The 27,762-nt window shown below is 41.1% G+C and overlaps 1 protein-coding gene across 1 annotated transcript; it reads left to right on the top strand.

Annotated features, from left to right (window-relative positions):
* Positions 1 to 27,597, top strand: slc1a9 (solute carrier family 1 member 9). The gene is made up of 13 exons (XM_077557758.1): positions 1 to 94; positions 172 to 202; positions 325 to 429; positions 10,457 to 10,615; positions 11,661 to 11,813; positions 13,966 to 14,222; positions 14,310 to 14,415; positions 16,549 to 16,675; positions 19,342 to 19,575; positions 21,003 to 21,197; positions 24,448 to 24,582; positions 25,731 to 26,169; positions 27,321 to 27,597. The coding sequence occupies exons 4-13, from the start codon at positions 10,462 to 10,464 to the stop codon at positions 27,495 to 27,497; spliced, it is 1,977 nt and encodes a 658-aa protein (XP_077413884.1). The 5' UTR covers positions 1 to 94; positions 172 to 202; positions 325 to 429; positions 10,457 to 10,461; the 3' UTR covers positions 27,498 to 27,597.
* Positions 27,598 to 27,762: the final 165 nt, after the last annotated feature.

The following is a 27,762-nucleotide window of genomic DNA, read 5'->3' as shown; positions in this document are numbered from 1 at the left end:
GGATGAAAAACCACTATGATCACCATGAAAGAAGCTGACAAACTGGAGCTGTCGCTACAGAGCAGAGTCACACTGCCCCCCTGTGGACGGGAGGGTAAATCCCCTTTTGCTATCCTAAAAATCTCTTTTTTTTTGTTTGCACGCATCCTAATGACTCTTTTCCCTGATCAGCATCCAAGAAGTGACCTGCGGTAGCGAGGAGGTGAGTGACGGTTGGAGGGATTTTGGTGGCGCGGGATGAGGCAGGAGGGGATTGGGTTTGCTGATGGGGTTTACTCCCGAGCACCAAGCTGTCATTTGCGTATAATCTGCAAATTTCCTCAGATGACGCAAAGACTGTGACTTTGCATCTCCCGTCATCGCCACAGCCGTCTTCTTCATCTCCCGATGCCTCGCTCTTGTCGGACGGGAGATAGCGAAGCTCAACAGGTAAGCTTCCGGACTCGACTTCCGCCTCACCCGTCACCCTCTACCGTCCATCTCATATTAACTCGAACCGGTTCCTGCTTTTTTCCCCTCTCTTTTCATTTTATACATAATAGAGGTTCTTTCAGTTGCTGTTTTTATTGTTTTTCTTTTTCAATTAAACAATTTTAAGTGGTTTACATGGTTAGAAAGTTTACTAGTAGTTGGCATTTACATATAGGGTGTCAGTAGAAAGGATGTTTCCCAATGTTTGATTGGTTAGAAGGTGAAGTTTGAGTGGTTTACCAAGTGAAAGGGGAAGCTTGCTAGGAGTTGACCTGGTAAAAAGTGTAGTTTACTAGTCATTTACCTGGTAAACGGTGGCGTTCACAAATGGTTTGCCATGCAAATGTGACATTTACTAGTGGTTTTACCTAGCAGAATGGGAGTATTTACTTGTATTTTACCTGGTAGGTGTGACGTTTACGATGCATTGGATGGTATAAGGTGACTAGTTGTTTACCTGCAAGAAGGGGAAGTTTACTAGCAACTACTTACTACTACTAGTAACGTTTAGTTGTTGTGTAACAGGCAGAAGTTCAGCAAGTAGAAGATGAAGTTTACTAGTAGATTAACAAGTGACATAGGTTACCAGTTTACTAATATTTTACCACCTCAAAAGTGACATTTCTAAGTTGTATAGAGTGTAAAGTTTATCAGTAGTCCACCTGGTAGAAGGTTGATAGTACTGTAATTTACCTGAACTACAGTAGTTGAAGTTTACCTGTTTTATGTGGTAGAAGAGGAAGTTTGTGGATTGGTTTACAAGGTAGCAAATGAAGTTTTCTACCTGGTAAAAAGCTCATTTAACTTGCAATTTACACAGTTATGGGTGAAGTTGACAATGCCTGCAATCTGCCGTCATTGCCAATTTCCCAACCGTGGGACTAATAAAGGTTGTCTCATTCCATCACGATCAGGATTGAGGTGTTGCCAAGGCACCTGGTGGCCAAATGAGGAAAGGGGATTTATTGTGAGCTGTGTGAAATGAGGTCCCGATGACTTCTGTGTGTGCGTGCGTGTGTGTGTATGAGAGGCCAGCCAAAATAAAATGAAGAAAAGCAACGAGAGGGTTTATAAATAGCCGATCTTTGCAAGGGTGACGAGAGCAGATGTGATCGACTGACTGCGCTTAAGGAGTTCAAACAACAGATTAATACACACAGATTATCATCCCGAGAGGGGAGGGGAAGAGCTACACAAACACGTGTACACACACTCGTAGCGAAGGGGTGTCACAATATCTTCTTGTTCTCTTACGACTGTATTTTTATTTTTTTCACCACTATTCTATAGTCAAATAATGTGTTGACTGCTTGCCATAATCACCTCCCCCAAGGAACGTATGTCAGTGTTTGTTAGCAGGAATGTGCAGAAACTACAACTGGAAAATCCATAAATGCGAAAAGTAGAAAATGTGCCATTCTCTTAAAAAAATAATATATGTATGGATATTTGATTTTGTATCGTGTTATTACGGTTAAACACTAAACAGAGCAGTTCACATTGACCCGTGAACTTGTTTTGTACGTTTGTTGTCATGTTTTTCCTAATGAGTGCTGAACTCTGATACTTCTGTACTACGTAATACAGAGTGTTCCGTTGGTGCTGGTCAGTCGTACCCGTTAACCCTTCTGTTGTGTTTTTTGCTTTGGTGCACTGCTTGTTTTGATATTATTTATAGCAAAATTTTGGGTCAATATTGGAAAATGTACATTGAATAAAATAGTATTGTACACATAAATGAGACAATTCTGCTAGAAATATTTCCACTTGTACTGCCGCATCCTACCTCCCCCAGGCCCTGCCCCCAATTGACCCAACCCCATTGACTGGAGGGTTAAATGAATACATTTCTGACAGCATCAATCAAAAATCACAGTTTAAGGCAGTGCTTAATGTCTCAATATAAGCCCTTAAAAAAACACTTTCACCAGCATTTTTTACGTATTTTGAGGATGATATCCATGATTGCCAAAAAGTGCTACACAAAACAATCATATGAATGATGACGTCGACTGGGATGAAGCTGTCAATTGTATTGTATCTTCCTTCAAGGGAGGAGGACGGAGGGTTGGCGGTAGGCTGGGGAGGATTGGATTATATGTCCATCCCTTTGCAAAGCTCACACCAAACAATCAACTGTTGCAAGTAATCCCCTGTGACACAAACACCCGAACACACCACACACACACACATGTGCACTCCCCCGCACCCCCCCCCCCACTACTACTACTACTGTAGTCCAATATGTATTTACACAATCTTCATTTGTTGTTTCATTCATGTGTGGAGCATGAACTTCTGACATTGTCACCCAGCTTTCAAATAACAGATTGACATTGATTATTATGGCATCATCAGCCTGTCAAATGCAAATGAAAATGTATTTTTAAAAAAAATAACTTGGGGGGGGGGGGGGGGGCTTGCTCTTCAGCATCAGATAAACCATGCCAATGAAAGCATAGCCTTAAAAAAAGGTAAATAAATAAACAAATCATTTGGAATCCATGTGATAAGCCAAGATGGTGACAGGCACTGGTTTGTTTAAAATTGCTTAATTGCTGATTGGGGTTGTGTCAACACAACAGGAAGTATTGCTATTGAACACGATGTTTGGTGCTAGTTGACTGAGCGGAGTTAAGCCGCTAAAGGCTTCTACTAGTTACAAGTAGTTTAGTCCTACGGGTTTTGGATTTTTCCCTTGTCCAACCAAGCTGATTCATATGATCAGCTCATCAGGAAGCTCTGGCGAAGCCGGCTAATGACCCTCACCTGTGTTGGAGGAGGGAGACATCTAAAACCTGCAGGACTGCGGCCCTTGAGGACCGAGTTTGCTTACCCCTGTTTCCCAGTTTCCCGGTTGATATAAATGTTAGTTGTTTAGCCAATAATGAGTGTAACTTACTCATTTGAATATGTAGTAGTAGTTTATCTGGTATGCTTCTAGTTTATTAGTGGTTCACCGGTAGACAGTGGAGTTTGCCTGGTAGATTTACCTGGTAGAGTTGAATCTTTATTGGTAGTATACCCAGTAGAATGTAAAGGTAACTAAAAGCTTACTTGGTAGAAGGTAAAGTTGAACTATTTATAATATGCTTTGAAAGGGGAAGGTTGCTATTAGTGGGTTACCTGGAAGCTTACTAGTAGTACAACTGGTAGAAGGAGAAATGTACTAGTAGCTTACGTGGAAGAATCAATCAATATCAATATCAATTACTATATAGAACTTTTCTAACAAAATATGCAACTCAAACAACCCTCCAACCCGACAATACTAGCCCACGAAGATAAAGACCCGCATAAAGGCCCAGAAGGTAACATTGACTCTACCCAGTAGAAGCTGAAACATTTAATAGTATAAAGTAGGGATGGGAGAATACCGATACCAGGTATTGGTATTGAACCGATACTGGACATATTTTATGGTATCGGTACTCGCAACGGATATCGATACTGGTATTGGTCCCCGCTCTTGTGGCTGTTTTTTGGTCAGGAACAAAAGGCTGAAATGGTTATTTTGCATTTTTTGACTGCCACAGGTACCTCAAGTACGAAAAATCCGAGAGCTTTTTCTTGCCTGAAGTACTCATTTATTTAAGGCTTTAACATAGCCGACGCACGGGCTACGTTAATTTAGCCACTTTCGTCACCAATGCAAGGGAAGGAAGAAGAAGCGGATGTTACTTATTTGATTCAAGCAGCAGGAACAAAGGAATTAAAGACAAATCGAAGGGGCAAGCGGAATGCGGAAATGGCGGCGACGACTATTTAGACAAGGTAGGTGAACCTGCGGAAGGATCATTAGCGGAGGTAGCGAGCGCCTGCGAAGAACGAGGCTGAGGGCGCAGCCGACTCGCGTGAGCCCGGCATATATGGCCTACTGCTAAACTGCTCAAAATTCATAAATGCACAATCACTACCCCGGCGTATAATGTAAGTGTACAATTTGAAAAATTTAATAAACTGTTGATTAAACCATGGAACTTGATTTTCATTATTAAGTGAAAATGTCTTTATTTTTGTTGTTGTGTACTTTAAATTACTCTTTATCCAAGCAAAAAATATATTTTATCCGAGTATTTGAGTAGCCTACTTGTTAGAATTTTCAGTCGAGTATTCGAATACTAAATACTCAATAGTTGCAGCCCTACTGTATTCCTTAAAAGGAAGTTGTACAACCACTTATTTTGATTGGGACTTTTTTTTCTCCTGGCTACTATTTCATTGTTTGCTCTATGCAAAATGACTTGGGAGCAAATTGAAAGAATAGAATTGCCATTAATTTCAAGCAATTTTAAGGAAATTTGCTACAATTGGGTTATATAGGTCTTTTAAAAAATATATATTTTTTAAAATCTGTCTTATGTATCATAAGTACTAATGGTATCTGTGAGTACTGAAGATATCGGTCTAAAAAAAGTGGTATCGAACATCCCTAGTATAAAGTTTTAAAGTTTGCTGCATTGTGAGGGGCATCCAGCTCTGAATCCAGCCTGGAAAGATGAAGATTGTTAGCGGTTGACTTGGTAGAATACTGGATTTACAATTACTTTACCTGGTAAATGTTTACTTGTAGTTTACCAAACAGAAGATAAAGTTGACTATTTGTGATATGAAGACTAGTTTACATGGAGTCTTGTATTCCGACTCGAATGAATCCGAATGACCAAACGGAATGAACATGCGCCATACAAACACCTCAGTTGGAATATCTGAATGTCGAATGTCTTCAGCTGTTCCGTTCATAAATGATTGTAGGTGTTGTTCTTTTGGTTGTGTGAAGCACATTGAGTTGCATTGTGTATGAAATGTGCTAAATAAATACATTTGGCGTCCCTTCCTTCCCTTAAAATGTGTATTACAAATGGGATCCTGCTATGAGAAAGGTCAAGTTTACTTGCGGTTTACTAGGTAGAAGCTAAACTTTGGTATTGTAGTAGTTACCCCGATATGAAGTAAAGTTGACTGTTTGTGGTATGCGTTGCAAGTGGCGTCCCACTCTGACGTCATCGTCGGCTAGAGCTCGTTTACAGTAATCAAAGGCCGCTGTGGTGAGGGATTATCATGCCCTGTCATCGCCCGTTGTCATGGAAACTGTGGCGATTAAGAAGTTGGGTCCTAAGTACAACGGCCGCCATCCCTGATTGAGATTGTGGCGGTTGTCACGCGTGGCCGTCCCACTTGTCGCTACTGTTGCCAAATTTGTCACGCATGCTTACGTAGAGGGTTGTGATCTTGTGCAGACATATTGAACTTTCCTAGAACTTTTTGGAGACACTCAGTATATTTTTGTTTAATCGTAGCTTACTTGGAATAACGTTTACTAGTGGTTTACTCATTAGAGGGTAAAGTCTACTTGTAGTTTACCTGGTAGAAAGTAAAGTTTGCTAGAAGTTTATCAGGTAGTATCTGGAGTTAAATTTTGAGCGTCCGTCATTCATCAATCGTAAACAGTCAGGACACCCTTCGGGCATGTTCACACGTCAATATTTCAAGCTGAACCAAATTGTAATCGTCAATCTGTCATTCCTCAGCGAAATGGTCGTCCGTCATTTTTTCTGTCATTCTTCATTAAGATTGAGATCCACTAACCTGGTTATTGATGAGCACCCCATCCACACGACCAATCAATCATTCGTACCTGTCAACAATGGCTTTGTAAAAAAAGAAATAGAAGAAGAAGAAGAATCAGTGGCTCAGTAAATTTGAAATGAGCAACAAAATCACAATCTGTAGGGAGGGAGGGAGCAGGCCAGGTTAACGACGGCGAGCAGGCCCGGAAAGCCACGGTGATGGAGCAGCCCGACAACCAGGAGCTATTGGTAGCGACGAGTAAGAGTGGCTAGCTACCAACTAGCAAGAAGTCACTGAGCTAAGTGCGATAGACAAGTTCTAGCGAGGGTGGAACGTGGAAGCACTACAAATCCTTTTCACCGTCTGAAACAGTACCACAAACTTCAAAATGAAGTGTCGTAAATCGTCTACAAGTTAGGGTTTGCCATATTTTCTTCTTTTGTAATGAGCCTTATTTGTGTCTGTGGATTTGTCAGAAATGGGTAGAAATTCTGTAATTTGATTTGTAGTTACCACACCAAAAATAAAAATAAATAAATATATATATATATATATATATATATATATATATATATATATATATATATATATATATATATATATATATATATATATATATAGTTATTGATGATTACAACCCTTGTCCTTGAGAGCCGCAGTTTGCGGTTTTGAGATGTTTCCCTCCTCCAACACAGGTGATTCAGAAGATCAGCTCATCAGCAAGCTCTGGAGAAGCCTGATAACCATCATCACCTGTGTTGGAAGAGGGAGACATCTAAAACACGCAGGACTGTGGCTCTCGAGGATCAAAAGACTAGTAGTACACCCAGTAGAGACTCAAGTGTACTTGTGGTTTACCTGTTAGAACGTAAAGGTTACTTGAGTTTTAAGTTACTGATTGTGGCATTCAGTAGTCGTTTACCTGTTAGGAGGTAAAGTTTCCCAGTTGAAGTATACCAGTGGTTTACCCAGGTCAGGTTTACTAAAGTACACTCCTAACAACTTCTACTAGTACTACCATATAGGATTTTTATCGTATTGAAATCTACCGCTCACTCCTAAAAATTCCGAACCTGGGGCAAAAGCCATACTGCACCCTTCCTCCTATTTGGTTTTTCATCCTGGTCTTCCAGCATCCTATCGTCTACGTCATTGTCCAGGTGCGTTAGCTCGTCTTTGACCACTGGAATATGGTCTGATCTGCCAGACTAAGGTGTTTACATCTTAAAAGTTCACTTCCAGTCGGACCGACTTAATAATGCCGCGTAAGTGTGCTGAGCGACAGTACAAGTTCTGGTTCTTACGTCCTCACTCCGCTATGATCTCGTTTCGTGTTTCATTGTCCCGAAGCTCTCTCTGCAAACGTCTCTTTAAAGGGATTTCCCGGCGGCCCACCTGGCAGCTGAGCACAACCACCTGTGCGATCTCGGCGCTGACATCCAGGATTTACTGGAAGCTGTCCGGTCGGGCGGCGCTCCGAACCCTCTGACCGCTGTGGCTCCTGTTTTTTTACTGGCCGCGCTAAGCCGTAACGTGATGCAACGAACCCAGAGCTGTGACAGGCCAGGCCTCATTCTCCTCTTACTCTCATCCTCTAATCAGCATCTGTTCCCGTGGTCCCGTAAAAGTGTAATGAAGTAGTTTTCAGGCAAAGAAATAGTGGTAGGGTGGAGGCGTTCAGGGTTCACCTTGAAACTGCTCTGACATTTCCTGGAGCAGCAAATAATCTGCCTGCTGGGGGAACTTAAAGGTTTGCTAAACAGGTTGACGTCTTTCAACATGTCCTTGTAGTTTAATCGTCAAACCTCCACCCTCCAGATTGTCTCCATTCTCCTTTTGTTCTCCAACATTAAGAGAGCAAGCTTTCGACAGTAAGGAAGGTTTATTTTTTCATATTGAAAACATTTGTGTTGTGCATCAAAAGATGGATATCAAACAAGCAATCAACAGTTCAGCTTTTATCTAAAGGTGTTTACATGCGGATCGGATACACAGCGTACAAGATAGCAGCTTATGGTGGAGCCCACCCAAAAGTATTGCAACGTGTTATTTTGCCCAGGTGTGTCCTTTTTTTTTGTGAAAACTACATTTTGTCACTATCGGTCAGAATCCTCACGTCTGTAAAATCACCAGGAAAACAAAACAAAACACCATCTGCTTGAGTTAGCAGTCACCGTATCGTTGAAATTGTTCTTATACCTAATATTGCTAGCATATACTTTTGGGCTCCAATCACTAAGTTGTTTTCACGTTCTAATTTAATATGCTAAACAAATTGTTAATTTAGTGCACTGTCACCAGACGCAATAAATAAATGATGAGGTGAATATGTGCATTCATTGACAAAAATTCATCTTCACGTACTTATCTTTGTGGCTCTATAACCCAACCATGTTCACTCAGTTTTCAATACAAAAAAAAAAGGGGGCTTTCAATCTTGAGGCGACATAATGACGCATGGCACCCGTAGAGTGAGGGAAGGGGCCGAGTTTTACAACACTTTTGAATAGTTGAACCTTTAAAAGAGTTTTGTTAACAAACTATTACGTATAAAAAATTTAAAAAAAAACAGGACGGCGTGCCGAATATTTCCGCCTCTGTATTGAGTTCCCACATAGTTTTGCTTGGAAAAATGCGAAAACGGACTGTCGCGACGATAAAATCTGGTCTTTCTCCCGTGCCACCTCTTCGTAACCCCGCTGTCCGGGAAAATAATGACATAAGGATCGAAAAGAGGATTTGTGAAGACTACAACAGCGGAGCCTCCTCCACCAACCCCCCCCCCCATTCCTGTCCTGGCCGCACATTTGACAGGAGGATTACATCCCCGCCGTCCAAACTGGCCGGGACGTTCTCCATCTCCGGACATCACATCGAGGGGGGTCGGAGGATGAGCGCTTGAGGTGGACAGGTAACGCTGTTTTGGTGATTGTCTGTTGGATTATAATCTGTTTGGAAAGAGAGACGGTCGGCGCTCTGACGTAGACTTGGCTGGTGGCGCCGCACTCCAGATGTGTTTACATGAGGTGGTGGGAGTCTGAAACACAGACAGGGGACGCGCTCACAATCGGAGCTTTTGTTGCGTTGGAGGCCGTGAGAATGTTGGGAGGGAAATATGATCTTTAACAATCCTGCGTTGAACCACGGGAATTAAAATAAGACCATCAATAACTAAAATGCTTGCAGATGACTAATCCAATTGTGTATGATGCAGTTCTGTGGGCGCGGGAATCCCACAATACACACACACATACAACACAAGAATCCAATATTTTGCAAAATCATGATGACAAAAAAAACATGTACAGTATCACAATTGTCAGGAAAACTTTTTTAAACGGTCATTTTGCATATACGTAGCGCACCTAAGAATTGAAATAAATACAAACGTTTCTTTATTTTTCCAATAATTGTATTTGATATAGCAAAGCACATTTTGTTTGATTGCGCTATAGTTAAAATATTGTGTGTTTCCTGCACAGGCATTGGTTGTCAGGTGGATGTTCGACAGGTTGCTGAGGTGTGCGGTGTGCTTTCACTGTCGCTTCATTAATTATTGCAACAGCCCTGGGATATTTGAATAATTTTTTTTTCAGTCTGTTATCATCCTGCCCCATGTCCCTGAAAGAGTTACAGTTTCTACAAGTGGCCTTTGGATGTCATCACCGGATGCCACCAGTTTTCTGTTAGTTACTCTAAGGAGGGGGCAGCCAAAGAGTTTTTGCGAGGTGATGGTGACCATCCGGAGCTTCTTGGTAAAACATTGTTTTTCAGAATCTTTTGCTTCCGTCGTAATCCAGGTGAGCTCATATTTTCCAGCTTCATGCCCAGAAACTTGGAAGAAAGAATCCCGTTGATGTGGAGTCAGATCTGTTTCTCAAGTCTGCTATTTGTTTCTTCGTTTTTGTGGCGGGTATTGAGGAGTGGGTAGTTGTTTGTCACAATGGAGTGGCTGTTCAGTCATGTACGTATGTATACAGAGTGTACGATAGGGGACTTGGCGTGGATACCTGTGGGTTGCCTGTGTTGATGGCTGGAAGAAAATATGTACGGAGGAACTTGAAATACCGTTTACAATATTGACACTTTATGTTGGCGTACAATACTTTATGGATGATCGACAATCTATGCCAATATCGATAGTTTGTCTCCCGTTCACGGAATATGCATTAAGGACGGGGATCTTGGAGTAACTTGCAATATGATGCTGCTATATTTTGCGAGCAATACAGCAGTTTCCCGAGATAGAAAATGTCACAATAAGCATTCAAATATGAAATGAAACGATTGAATACAAAACTGTCTACTGTAGAGTACAATATGCCAGTTGGCGAGCCTTTTGATGGATGCCGCCCACTGATGCCAAGGTATGTGGCTATAATCCTTAGCTTTATCGTTCCCACCGTGTCCACAGGCAGGATGACAAACCAGGCCACAGTCAACCAGTCCAACGCCAACAAGTCCAAAGCAGGAGATGAAAGTCGGCAGGATGACAGCACGGAGGTGGGCTACAAAGACGCCGGCCACTGCAGCCGCAACACCCACAGCCTCCTGCTGGGCCTCACTGTCGTGGGTACGTGCCAATGTCAGGATGTCAAGTGTTTACCTTGCTAGTAGAAGCGAGAATTGATACACCTCATTGAGATGTTGACCAACAAAGCTGTAATCTGCCACAGTGCACCTGATATGTCACTTAGACTCAAAAGTATTGGGACGCAGTGTGTTGAATATGTGATGGACCGCCATCGTTCTCAGTCAGTGAAAGAAAGGTTGATGAATTAAAACATTTGTAGCTCGATTAAAAATGACTGAGACGTCAATTATTTCTTTTTATTCATGTTTAATTTTTATTTAAAAAATTATCATTTCAAATGTATTAATTGAACTTTAGGGACAGTGTTTTCTCATCTATTTGTCATGTGTGGATGCTGTAAGATATCAAAACACTATTTAAAAATAAATTCAATGTGTTTTTGTTTTGATTATTCAAATGGAATAAAATTAAGTATGAAAATAAATTTTAAGTGTATATCAAATAAACTTCAGAGACCACAAAATCTATCATTTTTAAAATACATTTTAAAATGCATCATTGCACTTTTTAAAAATAAATTATAATTCATTTAGTTACAAAAGTTGAATTCAAAATGTAGTATTTTTTCAATTATTTAGATTCAATTTAAAAAAATAATTACATTACAGTATAAAGTAATAAGCTAAAAGGGTTTTAATACAACTTCAAGGATGACATGTTAAAAAAAAGTATTTATTTAGTCAAAGTAAATTAATTAAAAACTGTTTAAAGGTTTTTATGTAAGTTCAGTGACAATTGATCTTTTTTTACATTATGATTTTAATGAAACATTTAATTAAAAGTTTTTTTATTTTGTTTTGAGTTTATTTGAATTAAATTAAAATCAAATAGATTTAAGATGATTAAAAAATACATTGAAATGCTTTTAAGGGACAACTATTTTATTGATTTTTTTTTTTTAAAGTCAATTCAAAACATATTAATTTACTTTCAGTGACAACTGACAGCTGTGTCCCAATGCGTTTCTCAATACCAGTGAATGAGATTGTACTACTAATAATAATGAGTTGTGATGGTGTGCCAGGTGTGGTGATGGGTGTGGCTCTGGGCATGCTGCTGCGTTACATGACGGTGACGGACAGCTCGACCCTGACCATGGTCTCCTTCCCCGGAGAGATCCTCATGAGGATGCTCAAGATGCTCATCCTGCCCCTCATCATCTCCAGCCTCATCACAGGTGACACTTCGCTTCCTCTTCAGCTCACCTTGTATTCAAAATAATAATACACAGGTTTTCCTGGCTCAAATTTGGATCATGCGTCCCCCACTGGCTCAAACTAAGACTTTTTCTGTAAAGTATTTACATGCATTTTATTGTTCTTTAATTTTTTTCCTTAAATAATATGTTACACAATATTTATATATATATATATATATATATATATATATATATATATATATATTAATATATTTATTTATTTATATATATTTTTATATGGAGCCTATGTGGTATTAAATATAATAAATTGCATGTGTCTACAGTTAAACAACGTTTATCCACTTAAACTTAAACTCACTTTAAACACTTTTAAACATATTGTATTCAAACACTTAAATTCAACAAAATGCACGTTTTAAAGTATTCCTTAGCGCCTGTTCTCGCTTGCTCACTCTCAAGAAATACATCCCTACTGTTGTCCAAATAAGAGGCAACGTGTGCTGTTTATTTGCCACTCTCAGTTGAAGTTGACTCTAAAATTGAGGCATAAAAGTAAATAGAATGGAATTTTGTGTGTTCAAACACTAAAATGTTCATTTAATATTAAAGGTTTGCTAGCATTTTTGCTAATATATCGTGCTAAACGGCATAGATGTTCCAATGTTTCGAAAGCTTTTAAGTGACTTCCAAGCGACTTTTTTCAGATTACCCGATTAATTTGTTCTGTGTCGTGGACCGGACGTGTAATCACACTACAAGTCCGAACCCGACAAGACACCACCCGATCATCGGGTGCTCTTGGCATTACAGCACGCGACGTGCTGACGTTTCGCTCCCTCTCGCTATTGGTCAATGCTGCGGAACCAAAAGGACGACGAGGTAGGTTTGTCACATTGTGCGACAAGACAAGCAAAAATTCTGGCATGCTAGACTTTCTTCGTGATGGTCGTGAATCGTCCCAGACAACAGGCGACCAATCGTTGAATGTGTCACACTACACGAGCGACGCTACGTCAAGACAACTCAAAATCGTTCACGACATGCCCCGTTTGTCCGCGACACGTCGGTCGGGCCAAAATCGGGCTATTTTCTTGTAGTCAGACCAAGGCATAAGAATTGCTACTCTAAATCACGTGCAAGGCAGCAACACATACAAACAGACCATGCAACAATTCTCACAGGCATATGACTAGCCTAATAGCCTAGTCATATTTGATTGTTTTCGGAAAACAAGAAAAACACCTGAAAATGTAATAAAATGTGCACTTAACTCGATCAAAAATGTAGTAAAACCCAATAAAAATAATTTCACAAATAATGTAATTAAAAAAATCCTGACTGTTAATGTGATAACATTTTTGCTGATATGTAATAATACAGGATTACATGATTATATTTGGCTATATTATATTATGTTTTCAGGAATTATACATTGTAAGATGCTACAGAGCTCAGTGATGACCAGCATGTTGTGGCACTTCACTTGATTGTATACAAAAACTAGGGCTGTTCGTATTCACTCTTGAGTACTCACCGATACCGAGTACCTCTAGTTCATTTGATGTACTGTATACATTTTATTGAACGCAACGACAATAATTCCTCGGTCTCTGAGATACGAGAATTCCACCTGAGACCAGCGATATACTGACACACAGTAGGAGCGGAGATTGGTTGTCTCCCAAACTGAAGTTTCTGCGAGCCTTTCTCAACACACACACACATTTTTTTATTTTTTTATTTTTTTGAAATATTTTACACTTCTAAGTGGAAAATTTACTCTTTAGACTTGGACCGAATATAATATTTTTTAGAGCACGATTTACTTTCCGAAATTTACTGTGTTGATGATAGTTGGACGATTGTGTCATTATGCCCCAGTATTTAATCCCACCCCCCCCCCCCAATTTGTTTTTATTGCTTTAAGTATTGGTGGCTGGTAGCGGCAGCCTCCTTAATTACTCGATGCCCTACCATAAGCCCGTTATCGATACCTGTTATTGGTACTCACCCATCCTTAGTAAAACCCCATAAAATTTGCTTTGAAATCAGCAATATTGTGGGGTTGGGGAACACTGTATTAGCACAAATACAATCAAATAATATGTTTCCAAAATTAGGTAATAAACATGTGATAAAGAAATGGTAAATGTCCACCTGTGTGTTTCAGGACTGGCTGGTCTGGACGCTCGCTCTAGCGGCAGGATGGGCAGCAGAGCCATGGTGTACTACATGAGCACCACCATCATTGCCGCCATCCTGGGCGTCATCCTGGTGCTCAGCATTCACCCCGGCAACCCTAAGCTCAGGGGGCGCTCCACCGTCTCCAGCTCCCTGAAGAACCAGGAAGTCAGCAGTCTGGATGCCTTCCTCGACCTCATTCGCAACCTCTTCCCGGAGAACTTGGTGCAGGCGTGCTTCCAGCAGGTCACTTGGCTGCCTCCCGCTCGTTTGTTCACTATCTGGTCATGTGGATTGCCGTGTAGCAACTTGTGTCAAACTGTGTGACTAAAGGTCCAGACGGTGTTGAAACAAGCGGCGGTGGCGGCCGCAAACCAAACGGAGCCGGTCATAGTCAGCAGAAAGAAGCTGGAATACAAATGGGGCATGAACGTTCTCGGTGAGAATACTACTCCTGATACTACCAGTATTACTGCTGCTAGTATTCACTATGTACTATAACGAGCACTACCACTCTTACCGTTTTCACCATTACTTCTATGACTACTACTACAGTATAGTTACTAACACTAGAACTACTACTGATACTGTTACTTCAATGACTGCCATCACTGCTATTAAAGTTCCCACCATCCTTACTATTACCGCCATTACCACAACAGTACTACTTCCACCAGAGCTGTAGGAAAATTCAGAATTGAATTGAGAATGACCCCTAATTCTTGAATTTGAATTGAGTTCGCAAACAGGAAGCAGAATTGCAATGCACATTTCGAATTGCAGGAAGTCGAATGAAAATTCCATGAAATTCAAAGAAATGCATACAAAATTAAATTGCATTTAACAATGAAGCTTTACAGTATATAAGCCTATTTACAAATATGAATTTCACACAAATATTGTAAGGACTTTATGTACACATTTCTTAATTAATAGTGAATAATAAAGTGTAGTGATTGTTTTAATAGTAAAGTGTAGTTATTGCTTTTTATCAACATTAAAATTGTATATTTCATATTAAAATTGATTCATTCATTAATTGATTAAAATTGTGAAAACTTTCAAATGGTTTGAAATGACAGAAGAACGGCACTTAATTTGCCAAAATACCTTGCTTTATCTAAGTGTTTAAAAAAATGTCTGCCCAAACATTTTTGGAAATTTTGTTTGGAGCATACTAAGTAAATACACGGTCTCGTTCTCACTGATATGTGAGGAGAATGAGTTTTTCTGAATTCAGTTCCACCTCCTGCAATTCACATTCAAATTCACAATTCAGCTTCCTGTGGCGGTGGAGTCAATTCAAATGTATCTGTTGAATTGAATTGAACTCTGAAATTCTGAATTTCACCATTTCCCACTACCATCACCTCTAACTACTACTTCTACCACCCCTTCAATTACTTCTCCTCCCACCATCTACTACCACTTCCACAACAACTACTACCATTTTCTACAATCTCCACCACGATCACGCACAACCGGTGCCAGTAGAACTGCCACTACCAGTACCACGATTACCAATACCACTAACACTTCAACTACTTCATCTGCTACCACGAGCACGTACTGTATATGACCACTGCTACCACTACTACTGTCACTGCCACTACCACACCACTTAAGTGAGGACGCTATTACCAAGCTGAAATCCAGGAAATTTCCAAAAGTCAGAGGATAATACCACATAGAATTTTTTCATGTTGAGCTGAGTCATGATTTTAAAAAGGCATTGATTTTTTTTTAACAATTTCGAATAATAAGTCAAATCAAGTCTTAAAGTGGAAGTCAACCTTAAACATTTCTTGACAATAATTTGTTAAACAGCATGTGACTTCACTAGTCTAAACATGACATTCAGATTAATTTTACATTTGTGGAATCTTTTATCCATCTGAGGGGGCGGCCATTTTGCCACTTGCTGTCGACTGAAGATGACATCAATGTTTCTCAGGGCTCAGGGAATGACCAATCACAGCTCACCTGTTTTCTGAAGCTGATCTGCGATTGACCTGAGCAACATTGATGTCATCTTCAGTCGACAACAAGTGGCAAAATGGCCGCCTCCTGAGATGGATAAAAACGGTCGAATTTTGCTACTTAACTCATATTCCACTCACGCAATATTAACTCTTTGACTGCCAGACGTTTTCAGAAAAGGGATGCCGTGGGTGCCAGCCGATTTAAGCATTTTGACTGATCTTTTGACTGATCTTTCAAGGTCCACAGAAAATTATGTGTTTGGACAATGGAAACACACATACTACCAAATGAAAGATTGGACTCTCATCTTTCATCAGAAAAAAAAGTTTGTTTCTACCTTATTCTGTTTTTGAGTAATCAACAATAGAAAATGGTTTGTTTCACCTCTGTTTTGAAACAAACGTCTTTTAACGTCTTTGGCACTCCTCCATAGGATTTTACTAAACGTTATTTAACGTTTTTGGCAGTCAAAGAGTTAAACAGAATAACATATTTAGACTTGTGGGGCTGCAAGAACATATTATTGTCAAAAAAATTGGGTTGACTTCCCCTTTAAATTGATGGACTGTATTATTGTGTGTTGATTCAGGCTTGATCGGCTTTTTCATCGCCTTTGGCATCTGCATGGGAAGGATGGGCGAACGCGGCAAAGTCATGTGCGACTTCTTCAACATCCTCAACGAGATCATCATGACCATGGTGTCCATGATCATGTGGTCAGTGTCTTGCTTTCATTCCTTTTCTCTCGTTGGGGCCAAACTATTACTAAGTAAAAATAAAGGCTAACGTTAAAAACAAATGTTGAAGCTAACTTTAGAGATTGTCATTAGAGCTAGCATTAAATCCACACATAGCCCTGAATAAGAGGTGTCGACAAGTTTGGGCTATATTTGGGGAAAAAAAACCATCTCAATTTGATTATTTTCCCACATTGTTCATTCTGACACCACTTTTGCAAAAACGCCTCTGCTTTTGCTCACTTGAATCAGCGTCTGCATTATTGTGACATGCTGGAGATAGCGCACATAGCGGCTGCTGACAGTGACGGAGAAGGCAAGGGAAGAGACAGTGGACGCACTGTGGGAACCCGGCATCAGCGGGGGGGCGGGTGAGGAAGTGTGAAGGATGTGGACAGATGGGATCCTGGACGCTGTGGTATGCACACATGCTGGGGGAGTAGGAGCAATGTTGACTTCTCCCGCGGGAGACGACGTGGAACATCTCCACAATGTAATGACCCAGCAGAGGTGGCAAAAATACTCGCACTCTGTACTTAAGTAGGATTACAGATAGATCTTTACTTGTTAAAAAAAAATAAAAGATGGGTAAAAGCAGAACATCTTAAGTCCATTACATGGGCTATAAAAAGTCAACACCCCCTTGTTCAAATGTCATGTTTTTGTCATGTAGAAAATGAGACAAGGCTATATTGTTTTAAAACATTTTCCACCATTTTACCTATAATCTGTACAACCTAAAGAAAAAAAGAAAATATTTTCGAGAGGGGAAGTAAAAATAAACAACTGAGATCATGTGATTGCACAAGTGTACACACCCTCTTATAAATGGAGTGGCTGTTTTCAGAATGGACCAATCACATTCAAATTAATGTTAAATGGGAGTCAGCACACAACTGCCACAGTTTTAAGTTTCCTAACTAAAGTTCAGCTGTTCTAGAAGGCTTATCCTGCGATGACAGCCACAGTCGCCAATACACTTTCAGCCATTTATTGAATGGAACACTCACACTGAAGGACAGTAACTGGCCAACAATTCATACAGTAATTATACATTATGAATCCATTTCCTGTCTTTATGTTGTTTTTTTTACTATGTTTTTTTTTTGTGTTGTCAAAGTTAAAGCATTAACTGATTAATTAATCACAAAAAAATATTGCATTAATCATGAATGAACGCAGATTAATCACATTCTTAATTTTGACCAAAGATGATCCTTTAGCGTGACAGCGGATGGCTACGATTAAGGTAGCACAGGTTGTTTGAGCAATAAATATAATTACATGCATTAAATATTTGCGTATCACATTTAGAATATTTGCTCATGTCAAAATATTGGGGTCATTTTCCCCCCATTTTAAATTATGCAAGTAATTCATTGATTAGAAAAAGAGGAGGATGAGTGTTTGCAGTGGATACATTTTTTTTGAAGACGTCCTCTTAACATTAAATGTCAAATAATTAACACATAACCGGTGCTTTTCAAATTTGGCGAGAAAGAAATATTGATAAAAAAAAGCCCCTTTTTATTAAGTGATTAATCGTGATTAATCAAAATTCTATGATGTGATTAATCTGATTAAAAAATGTAATCATTTGACAGCTCTACTTTTTATACATTGTTCTTTATTAAATGCATGAATTGTAATGTGAATACAATTTATGCATTTTTAAATCCCTTCCAAAAAGTGCAAAAAATGAATGCACCTCTAAAAAGGTTTATAATTGCCTTTAAATGGTGGGAAAGAACTGCATGAAGCTCCTCAACTCACTTTCTTAGCACCAAGATGCCAAAAGATGATGATTAATTATAATGGAGGATGCGTCCCCAAATAAAATCTGCAAATAGGTGTAAATCCGCACATAGTGAATGACTTGTAAGTCAAGGTACAGCTGTATTTGTGCATTGGTACTTTGCACCACTGCAATCATGAATCGTGACATAGAAGCAACACAAAGAAGACGAAGAACGTGGAAAGACGGAATAGAGTGGCTCAACCAGAGTGGCGGTGAAAAAAAAAAACTGTCCTTGTGCAGCTGGTCACCAGAGGAAGCGTGCATGTTCGCATCACTCGTGCTGTGTAAACACATTAGCCAGCAGCTAAACACAGAGGCCAGTGTATACAAAAACGCGCAGTCTATGAGGAAGGCATCCGTCAGTGTGCACGCGGCACGCTTCGTAAAAACAACCGTGACTGGACGCCGACGTCGGAACGCAGAGAAGAAGCAACTGGATGGGAATCTGAGATGTTAGTTGAAATGAAGGATGATGCCACGTTGAATACAAGCATGTTTTTCTACTGCTAGAATGGACTTGCGAAGACCTCCGCCAAGAACTGTTGGTGACAGATGGCTTGCACAGCTCCATCTGCTGGATCTTGTGGGTCACTTGGCCCCAATGCAAGTGGACTGTAACATTTCAAAATCATTCTACCGGATTGGTGACTCATTGCACCACAACAAACAAGGAACCAAGCTAGCTTGTTTGTTTACCTAACTTTACTAAATTACATCCCTAACTTACTTACTTAACTATAGCATACCTTGGCTTGTAGTATCTTCACCAAGGCCTAACAAACAACTCCCTGACTACGGACTGATGGCCGAGATTCTATTCTGAAGATGAAAATCGTCATTTTTGCAGGTACTCCCCGGTGGGCATCGCCTCGCTGATTGCGGGCAAGATCGCAGCCATCGGGAACCTGGAGATAGTGGCGCGGCAGCTGGGCATGTATATGGTGACCGTCATCGTGGGCCTGATGATTCACGGTGGCCTCATCCTACCCGCCATCTTTTTCGGCATCACCCGCAAGAGCCCCTTCACCTTCTATTCGGGCATCTTCCAGGCGTGGATCACCGCGCTGGGCACGGCCAGTAGGTGAGAAGGATGAGCTACAGTAAAATAGCAGTGTATGCATGCATGTAATGTGTACCTACAATTGTTTTATTGGGGAAATACTTTTTACTTCTAATTCATGTATCCATCCATCCATTATCTGAATAACTTGCGTGCTGGAACCTATCCCGGCTGTCTTCAGGCAGTAGGTGGGGTACACCTGAACTGGCTGCCCGCCAATTGCAGGGCACAACAATCATTCACACTCACAATCACACTTAGGGGCAATTTAGAGTGTTCACTTATTCTGCCATGCATGTTTTTTTTTTGGAATGTGGGAGGAAACCCACAAAAGTACAGGGAGAACATGCAAAGTCCACTCAGGAAGGGACTTGATCTCACGACAGCTGCACTGGGAGTCAGGCGTGCTAACTCGACGCCCCAAAATGAATTAACTACATATTTGCATATTATTCTGCATACAAAATCAGGAAATGTCCAGAAAGTACAATTGTTGATTTGGGATTTTGTTATTTACAGTAATGATATTAACCAATTACTAAATGTCATAAGTAGAAATTAAAATATAGCATTCGTTTAATATGTGTAGCCTACATTTTACACTGTTTGCAAAAATGTTAATGTTAATCTAATAATTCATTCTCATTTTATGGTATTATAAAATAATTCTATTAAAATCAATACATTCATTATTCAATAAACAAATTTAGAAACTGTTCATCAAATGCTTTATTATGCAATTAATTTTATGTAAAATAAATCAGCTAAGCAATTATTCAATTAGATAAATGAATAAATACATGTAATAGAATTATAATAATGAATTCAACCATTTATTTAACTATTGTATTTAATATTTTTTATGTAATTAAATGCAATGGTTTTAATTGTAAATAAGATTTGTTTTGTAAAAAATAACCAATTTTATCTGGCCATTAGGCTAAAAAAAACAGGTAGTTAATTATACTACCATGATCTAACACGAATTATTATACAATTTTAAAATATCTTACAAATTTTGACTTGTTGACCCAACACAAATGTGGCCCTTGAGACCAAAAATTTGCCATTCCCGGAACAACAAACAAAGGGGAGTCCAGTAGCTCCAAATGCGAAGCAACTGTTATTTTGGCACATGACTTGAGTCCAAATGGGAAATCCTATCAAGGTTTCCTCTAATTATATTACGACCCCAGCTTAGCCCCACCCGGGAATCAAATTCCTCTAATACATGCGCGGTATCCCCAGCATGGCCGAGACCAGCTGTCGGGAGGAGGCTGCAGGCTTCCGCTCACGTTTCCGCATTATTTGGTCTCCATGCCAATCTCTGCGGCCGCCCAACCAACCTCCCCAACCCCCCCCAACCCCCTGGCCTCCCTACCCTCTGTCCTCACCTCCACACGTCACCACCTGTCTGGCTATTTTATGTCCGTCATGTTAATATTCAGCGCCGGGACCTTGCCTGTCACGTTCCGCTGCCTGGAGGAGAATTTGAAGATTGACAAACGCGTGACCCGCTTCGTGCTGCCCATCGGCGCCACCATCAACATGGATGGCACGGCGCTCTACGAGGCCGTGGCGGCCATCTTCATCGCACAGATGAACGACATCACGTTGGACGGCGGCCAGATCGTCACTGTCAGGTCAGGGTAAAAAAAAAAAAACGCTCCCAGGAATGGCCCTCCCCGCACACATATGATATGTTTGATCACTTACAATTGGTTGACTGTACTGTTTATTGTACAGTATTTCACAAAATGGGATGCAAAAACATAATAATAATAATAATAATAATAATAGTAGTAGTAAATAAAATCTACAAATTAGAAAAACATAATGTACTGGATTTATAAATGGGCTCTTATACTATACAGTATATGCTCAGGGTTTTTATTGCAGGACATTACTGTAAAATAACAGTAAAATGCTGTAAAATCCAAGAATGTTGTAGTTTATGCAGGTATTCATTGCAATATTACAGAGCAGAACAAATTACTGTAAAATAATACTGTTAATTATTGTGAAATGCTGGTAATTTTTTTACAGTGTACTATACTAATTTAAGTAAATTAATTCTTCATTACTCGGTCAGTTTTTATGATTCGCTTCTGGTTAAAAGCATAAAAGCAAATGTTTGATGATATAATTTGATCATAATAATAAATGATACTTATTGTTTGGTTTATAATTTATAATACAGTGATACAAAAAAACAAGAGCACACAAGGCTGAACTCTGTGAAGGCTTTGATCATATTTCATTCATGTGCAGATTGTTTTAATGGGAACATCAACCCTGTCATGGAACATTTCTGCTTTATATTAAGAATGTTGTACAAAACAAAGCTATAGCAATAACAATATAATGTCTCTGGCAGATGTAATGCATTTCAAAGCACTGTACTACATGTAGAAATGTCCATCCATCCATCTTCGTAAACCGCTTATTCCTCACAAGAGTCGCAGGGGTGCTGGAGCCTATCCCAACTGGCTTCGGGCAGAAGGCGGGGTACACCCTAAACCGGTTGCCAGCCAATCGCAGGGCACACAGAGACGAACAACCATTCACACTCACAATCACACCGAGGGACAATTTAGAGTGTTCATGTAACCTTCTGTGCATGTCTTTGGAATGTGGGAGGAAACCGGAGCACCCGAAGAAAACCCACACATGAAATGTGACAAATTTAATTATCCAAATGTTTCCTTGTTTTCCTTAGGATCCTAGCAGCACTGTTTTGATGCTGTGCGTGTGTTTCACATTTGCATATAATATATTCCTGGCGGAGGTCTTGGCCGTTCCAGCGACTTGCACTCGCTGAGATCTTTTCTGTACACGCTTTGTTGTCTGTGGTTTGTCAGCCTCGCATGGTGAAATAATACCAACATTTTACTGGCCCTCGCATCTGTCTTCAGTTAGTTCGCTTTTTTAAACCAGCCTGCTTTCATGTCACTAAAATTCACATGTCGACGATAGCGGTAGGTCACATTGACTCACGAGTCCTTTGGGAGCTAGTCGGCGTTGTCAGGGTTGATGTATGGAGATGAACATACGAGCAGTCTACTTGTTCATTCCTCGTTCGCGCAGTTTCAAAGTGATGGCAAACATTCGTCTGGAGATGGAGCGGTCGCGGTTGCCTCGACAAATGATTCTCAGTGTGTGTGCAAGTATTCGATCAATGACAACGTGACCGCCGAGTCTAACCTCTAAATACTGTATTGTCTCTTGTGGCCGAGAGACGGTCGTAAATATGCGACACATTGCTGACTATCAGCTTCACAGATGTAGAATGCTGTTGTCCATAAATATGGGAGCAGACACTGAAGACCGAAAAATATGATAAAATTGCAAAGTACGTAAAAAGAGGCTTCAAAATCATGAGAAATCTATCCTTTGTTGAATGCACTGCAACCTCCCCCGGATGTCAGTATTACAACCTGGAAGTCTTTGGTCGCTCTTCCTCGCTTGTCGTCATGATGTTCTAATGCGGCCTCGCCAGCGCGAAAGCCCTGACCACACATTGGCTATCACGTCAGACTTGAAAAAATATATATATTTACCTCACTCCTACTATCTTCTTTCTGTGACTTGCGTGCACTCATAGTCAAAGTCTGGGCTTCCCTGCTAAAGCTGCTGCCCCCGCAACCCGACCCCGGATAAGCGGTAGATGATGGATGGACGGATGTTGTTGAACAGCTAAGAGGGGTCCTCGTGCCACTATTTACGGAAGTAGTCACAGTAGTTATAACGGCGCGATAGTCTCCTTCCTAAATCCACTATGGTTCGTAGCACTGTACGTTTTACTTTTCTGCCACTGCCACTGCTGTCTTTATTTGGGCCCATAACGAAGAAAATTGTCGTGGAAAAATCTAAATACACTCGCGAATGTACGGAGCACCTCCGGGAATATTGTCCCGCTCTGACTGGAAATGAGCAGCGCTTCGTCCTCACTACCGCAACGTGAGCATTCGGCATCGCTCGGCTTCACTCGGCTACCCGATCAAGGTACGTTCGGCTTTGCTTGGTTTGCTTTGGTGTTCAAACTCCAAGAATGAGGTCAAACGCTGAGTCATTCTTTAATCCGATTTTTGGGGTCGAAGTCCGATTTGTACGAGTTAAGAGACGTTCAAACTCCGAAGTTCCACTGTATATGTCGCAGGCCACTGAAAAATGGATGGCGGGCCGCAAATGGCCCCCGGGCCGTAGTTTGGATACCCCTAGTATAGAGGAAGTGGGATTCATCTGGGCCCCAAGTGCGTCACTGGCCCTGTTTTTGCCACACACCAAAAATCTGGAAAATTGAAATGTTGACAAACAGATAAGCCCTATATCTGACTGAGTATATCGTTTTCCGTCTTTTCGGCAATTATTTTTAAACATGTATGATGTATCTAGAAACAAATTACTGAATTCACTTTGCAGTCTTTAATTTTGAACTTAATGGCTCTCACAATCTCATTAATCGTTTTATAACTTTCTAACTTACATTTTGAGACGCTTCCTTAGTAGGGTAGTCAGCACAAGGGTAGAATTGCTTCCAGAATGAAATGGATTCAATTGTTCCAAACACACTTGGTCCTCCAAAGGTTCCTAGTTCAGGGATAGTGGAAATCTGCATGATACCTCTTTCGCCAGGGTTTGTGGGATTGCCCTAAAGATTAGTCGCTAAAGAAATTTAACAAACAAATGGTCCGTTCTGCAACGTTAAGAAAACAGAAAAAAAATGTCTTCTTTTTGAAGTAAAGAATCATAAGTCCGCTTCAAGAATGGGCTCAAGAAAGAAAATCCAAGTTCATGGTACTCTACAAAGTTTCTTAGGGTCTAAAAAGTGACTGGAGGTGCAACTGTAGCCATACTGTTTGTCCTTGACGCGATTGTCCTTTCTCAACCCAGCATGACGGCGACTCTGGCCAGCGTGGGAGCGGCCAGTATCCCAAGCGCCGGATTGGTCACCATGCTGCTGATCCTGACGGCCGTGGGCCTCCCCACACAGGACATCAGTCTGCTCATCGCCGTCGACTGGCTACTGTGAGTTGAAAAGGAGTTTAGCGGGTTGGTGTCATTAATGAGGAGGAAGCTGTTTGTCCACTCAGTAGAGGTGGGGGGCTTGAGTCACAGCCTTGAATCAACTCTGGCTGGGGTCACCGAACTTAAGACTTGGCTCTTGTTTGGCTAAAACTTGTCAAAGGCTTGACTTGACTTTGGTATGGTCTTCGTGAGACCTGACTTGACAAGTCTTACCAAGTCGTGAAACTCAAAGAGTCATGACAACGACATCTAACTTCATTCGCCTCTGTAAAACCCACAAAACCTGTCTTTGTGCTACATTAATTGAGTAGACAATCAAGCAATCAGCAGTCTGAGTCCATGATTGTGAATGTGTTAGAACAGCTACAGATGCTCATATATGTTGTTATTGATCGGCATTATATGATTTATCTCGAGACTTGCTTTACCCAACTAATGACTTGACTCAACTTGGTTGAAATTGAATGGGAACGTCACTTGACTTGCTTGCCATGGTAACTTGGGACCTGAAGGTTAAAGGTGTAGTCCGAAGGATCAGTTTTGGCCTACCAGGGACGCTTCTGGGTGGAGACTAAACCTTTTCCTTCTAGTCAAGCCGTGTGTCCTGTGTCTTGTCTGCATAAGTTCGGGTGTGCGAACCCCCACTCCTGATTGATGGACTGGTTTCATGCTCGTTCCTGGTTGGCTGCCGTCCTTCGGCTTCCTCGAGCGCCAATTTTGAATGTTGTGTGCAGCAACGGAAAAATGTCAGACAGTACCTTTAAAGACTTGAGACCTCCTTCTGACTTATGTCAGACATATGTGACTTACTCCCACCTCTGGGGATTTGAATCTAACCGGCAACCTCTTGGTGTATAGAAGAGCTTTTTAGTACAGATCAATATGGTATTTTGGGAGTGGTTTACTTGAAACATTCTGCTGTCCATTGGTTGGTCATTGGGCATATGGAGATGTAGGTTTTTGCCAAGTAAAGATACTGAGTGCAAAGTGACTAAGCAAGATTGGATGACTTGTTGAATTAACCCAAGTAATAACTTAAAAAATCTAGAAGGGACTATTGGATTTTTGTCACTGTAACTTAGGACTGGCATTTGAAGCTTAAGACTTGAGACTTATTGTACTTATGACTCACTCCCTCTACCATTCAGCGACCGGATGCGCACCTCCATCAATGTTGTTGGCGACTCGTTCGGTGCCGGCATTGTGGACCATTTGTCCAAAGCGGAGCTCCAGGAAATAGACGCGGCCGAAATGCAAATCCTCCCGGTGGAAGAGGAACTGGATTTCATCCCGCCACCGCCCATCCTGACCGAGATGGACATGGTGGACCCGCTCAAGCCCCCCGAGCTGCCTCCCCGTTCGCCCAGACCTCCCAAGCAGAACCACCACGGCCACGTCCTGTCCCAGTCCCACTCGGTCACCTACTCTCCGTCCCGTTCTATCCGCTCCCCTTCGCCGCGCTCTATCCGTTCACCCTCCCCGCGTTCCGTGTGCTCCCACTCCCCTCGGCCTTTCCGCGCCCACTCGCCTCGCCTCCTCTGCAGGACGGAGCCGGGCTACTGCGCCCTGCCCAGCCACGACAACCAGGTAAGAGCATGCTCTGTGCTTCCCGTAATGGTTCAGTGTCATTTTACATGGCTTTGGAATTGTACATCTAAGTTCAAAGGAGATGACATTTTAAAAGGTATTTTATTAAATAGATGGATAGATAGTAAGTAGTGCGATTGTTGGGTAAATTAGTAGATGGATTGGTTAAGTTGTCCGTAGCTGGATGGTAGTTATGGAGGCAGAGTTGATTGATATCTTTTTGGTTTGTTGGTAAGTACTTAAGTCAGTTGGTCGATACTGTCAGGTGGGTAGGTAAGTGGATTGGTAGGTATGTTGAAGGGTAGGTGGTCAGATGGGTAGGTGAGTACACTCTAAAAACAGGTCAGAGGTAACCCAATTTTGGATAAAAAATGGACCGATCCACTTTGAGTCAATTTGACCCAACTCTCTAAGTTGTTTTATACAAAACGACACAATTTTTTCACCCAAGTAAAGGATCTGACCAATATTTATGAGACCCATTTCTTGACTCAAAATTGGGTCAAATCGACTCAAGTTAGAGGATCGGTCCATTTTGTGACCCATAGTTAGGTTATTTTTGACCCAACTCTTTTTAGAGTGTAGGTAGTTTAGTTGGTGTAGCAAGTCTCCTGACATGGGTGGGTCAGTGAAATCGATTTTAGTTTATAAACGTAGCTAGAGTGTTGGGTTGGTAGATAAATTGTTGGGTAGGTAGGTCGGTCGTTAGGTAGGTAATATTATATATACTGTAGATGGGTTGGTACCTGGTAGGTAGTTTGATAGATAGATGGTAGGTAGTTATGTAGCTGGGTAAGTTGGTCGGTTGCTAAGAAGCTAGATGGCTTGGTCGACGAGTGAGTAGTTAGATAGGTAGATAGGGTCAATACAGCAGATATGGGGAGGTATGTTGTTGGGTAGGTTGACAGCTAGCTAGATGGATGGGTAGATAGGTAGGCACTTGGGTGGATTGGTGGTAGGCATATTGGTATACTGCATGCTATAGGTACATAGATGGTAGGTAGGTTTTTGGTAGATATGTTGTTGGGTATGTAGATAGAGTAGTAAGTAGCATAAACTGTAAATAAGAAGCTAGCTAGATAGAAAAGATTAAAGTGTGACATATTTGTCAAACAGTTAACCTGCCTGGAATGACGTGTTTGTGTGTGTAGCTCCCCACCCTGCCTCGCTGCTACCGGGACCGCGACCGTCTGCACCGAGAGAGCGAGACGGAGGAGGAGGAAGAGCGAGAACGAGAGCGCGTCCTGGGCGAACCCAGCGACGGCGAGGAGAGCGACGACACTGCGTACGACCGGCGGCATGTCATCCAACCGTGCGACCTACCGTGAAGACAACAACTAACGCCCACTTGTTTCAATTCATGTATTGTTACAATCAAAACACTTCTCATTTGATGCTAAAATTATTAAATTAATTTATCTCTCACTGTCTTTGATTCCTCTTTTTGAAAGCAAAAAGCTCATTCTTGAAAGCTGTGTTTTCCATCAGGCAGCTCAAGCAACACTCTTTGGTCCAGTTTGGTAAGAAATGGGGAAAGGTTCTCCATACTGTACCGGTTCTAGACCCTGAAGCTGATACCAAAATGGCAGAACA

Source organism: Vanacampus margaritifer, chromosome 2, assembly GCF_051991255.1.
Source record: "Vanacampus margaritifer isolate UIUO_Vmar chromosome 2, RoL_Vmar_1.0, whole genome shotgun sequence".
Classification (NCBI taxonomy): domain Eukaryota; kingdom Metazoa; phylum Chordata; class Actinopteri; order Syngnathiformes; family Syngnathidae; genus Vanacampus; species Vanacampus margaritifer.
Note: the sequence above shows the minus strand (reverse complement) of the source record. Positions and strands in the feature narration are given on the sequence as shown.

Bases quoted from the DNA above. Each gene is read 5' to 3' on its own strand.
- slc1a9 (XM_077557758.1), top strand. From the start codon at position 10,462: ATGACAAACCAGGCCACAGTCAACCAGTCCAACGCCAACAAGTCCAAA. The intron at 11,814-13,965 runs GTGACACTTCGC...TGTGTGTTTCAG, and splicing joins CATCTCCAGCCTCATCACAG to GACTGGCTGGTCTGGACGCT. The intron at 14,416-16,548 runs GTGAGAATACTA...GTGTTGATTCAG, and splicing joins ATGGGGCATGAACGTTCTCG to GCTTGATCGGCTTTTTCATC.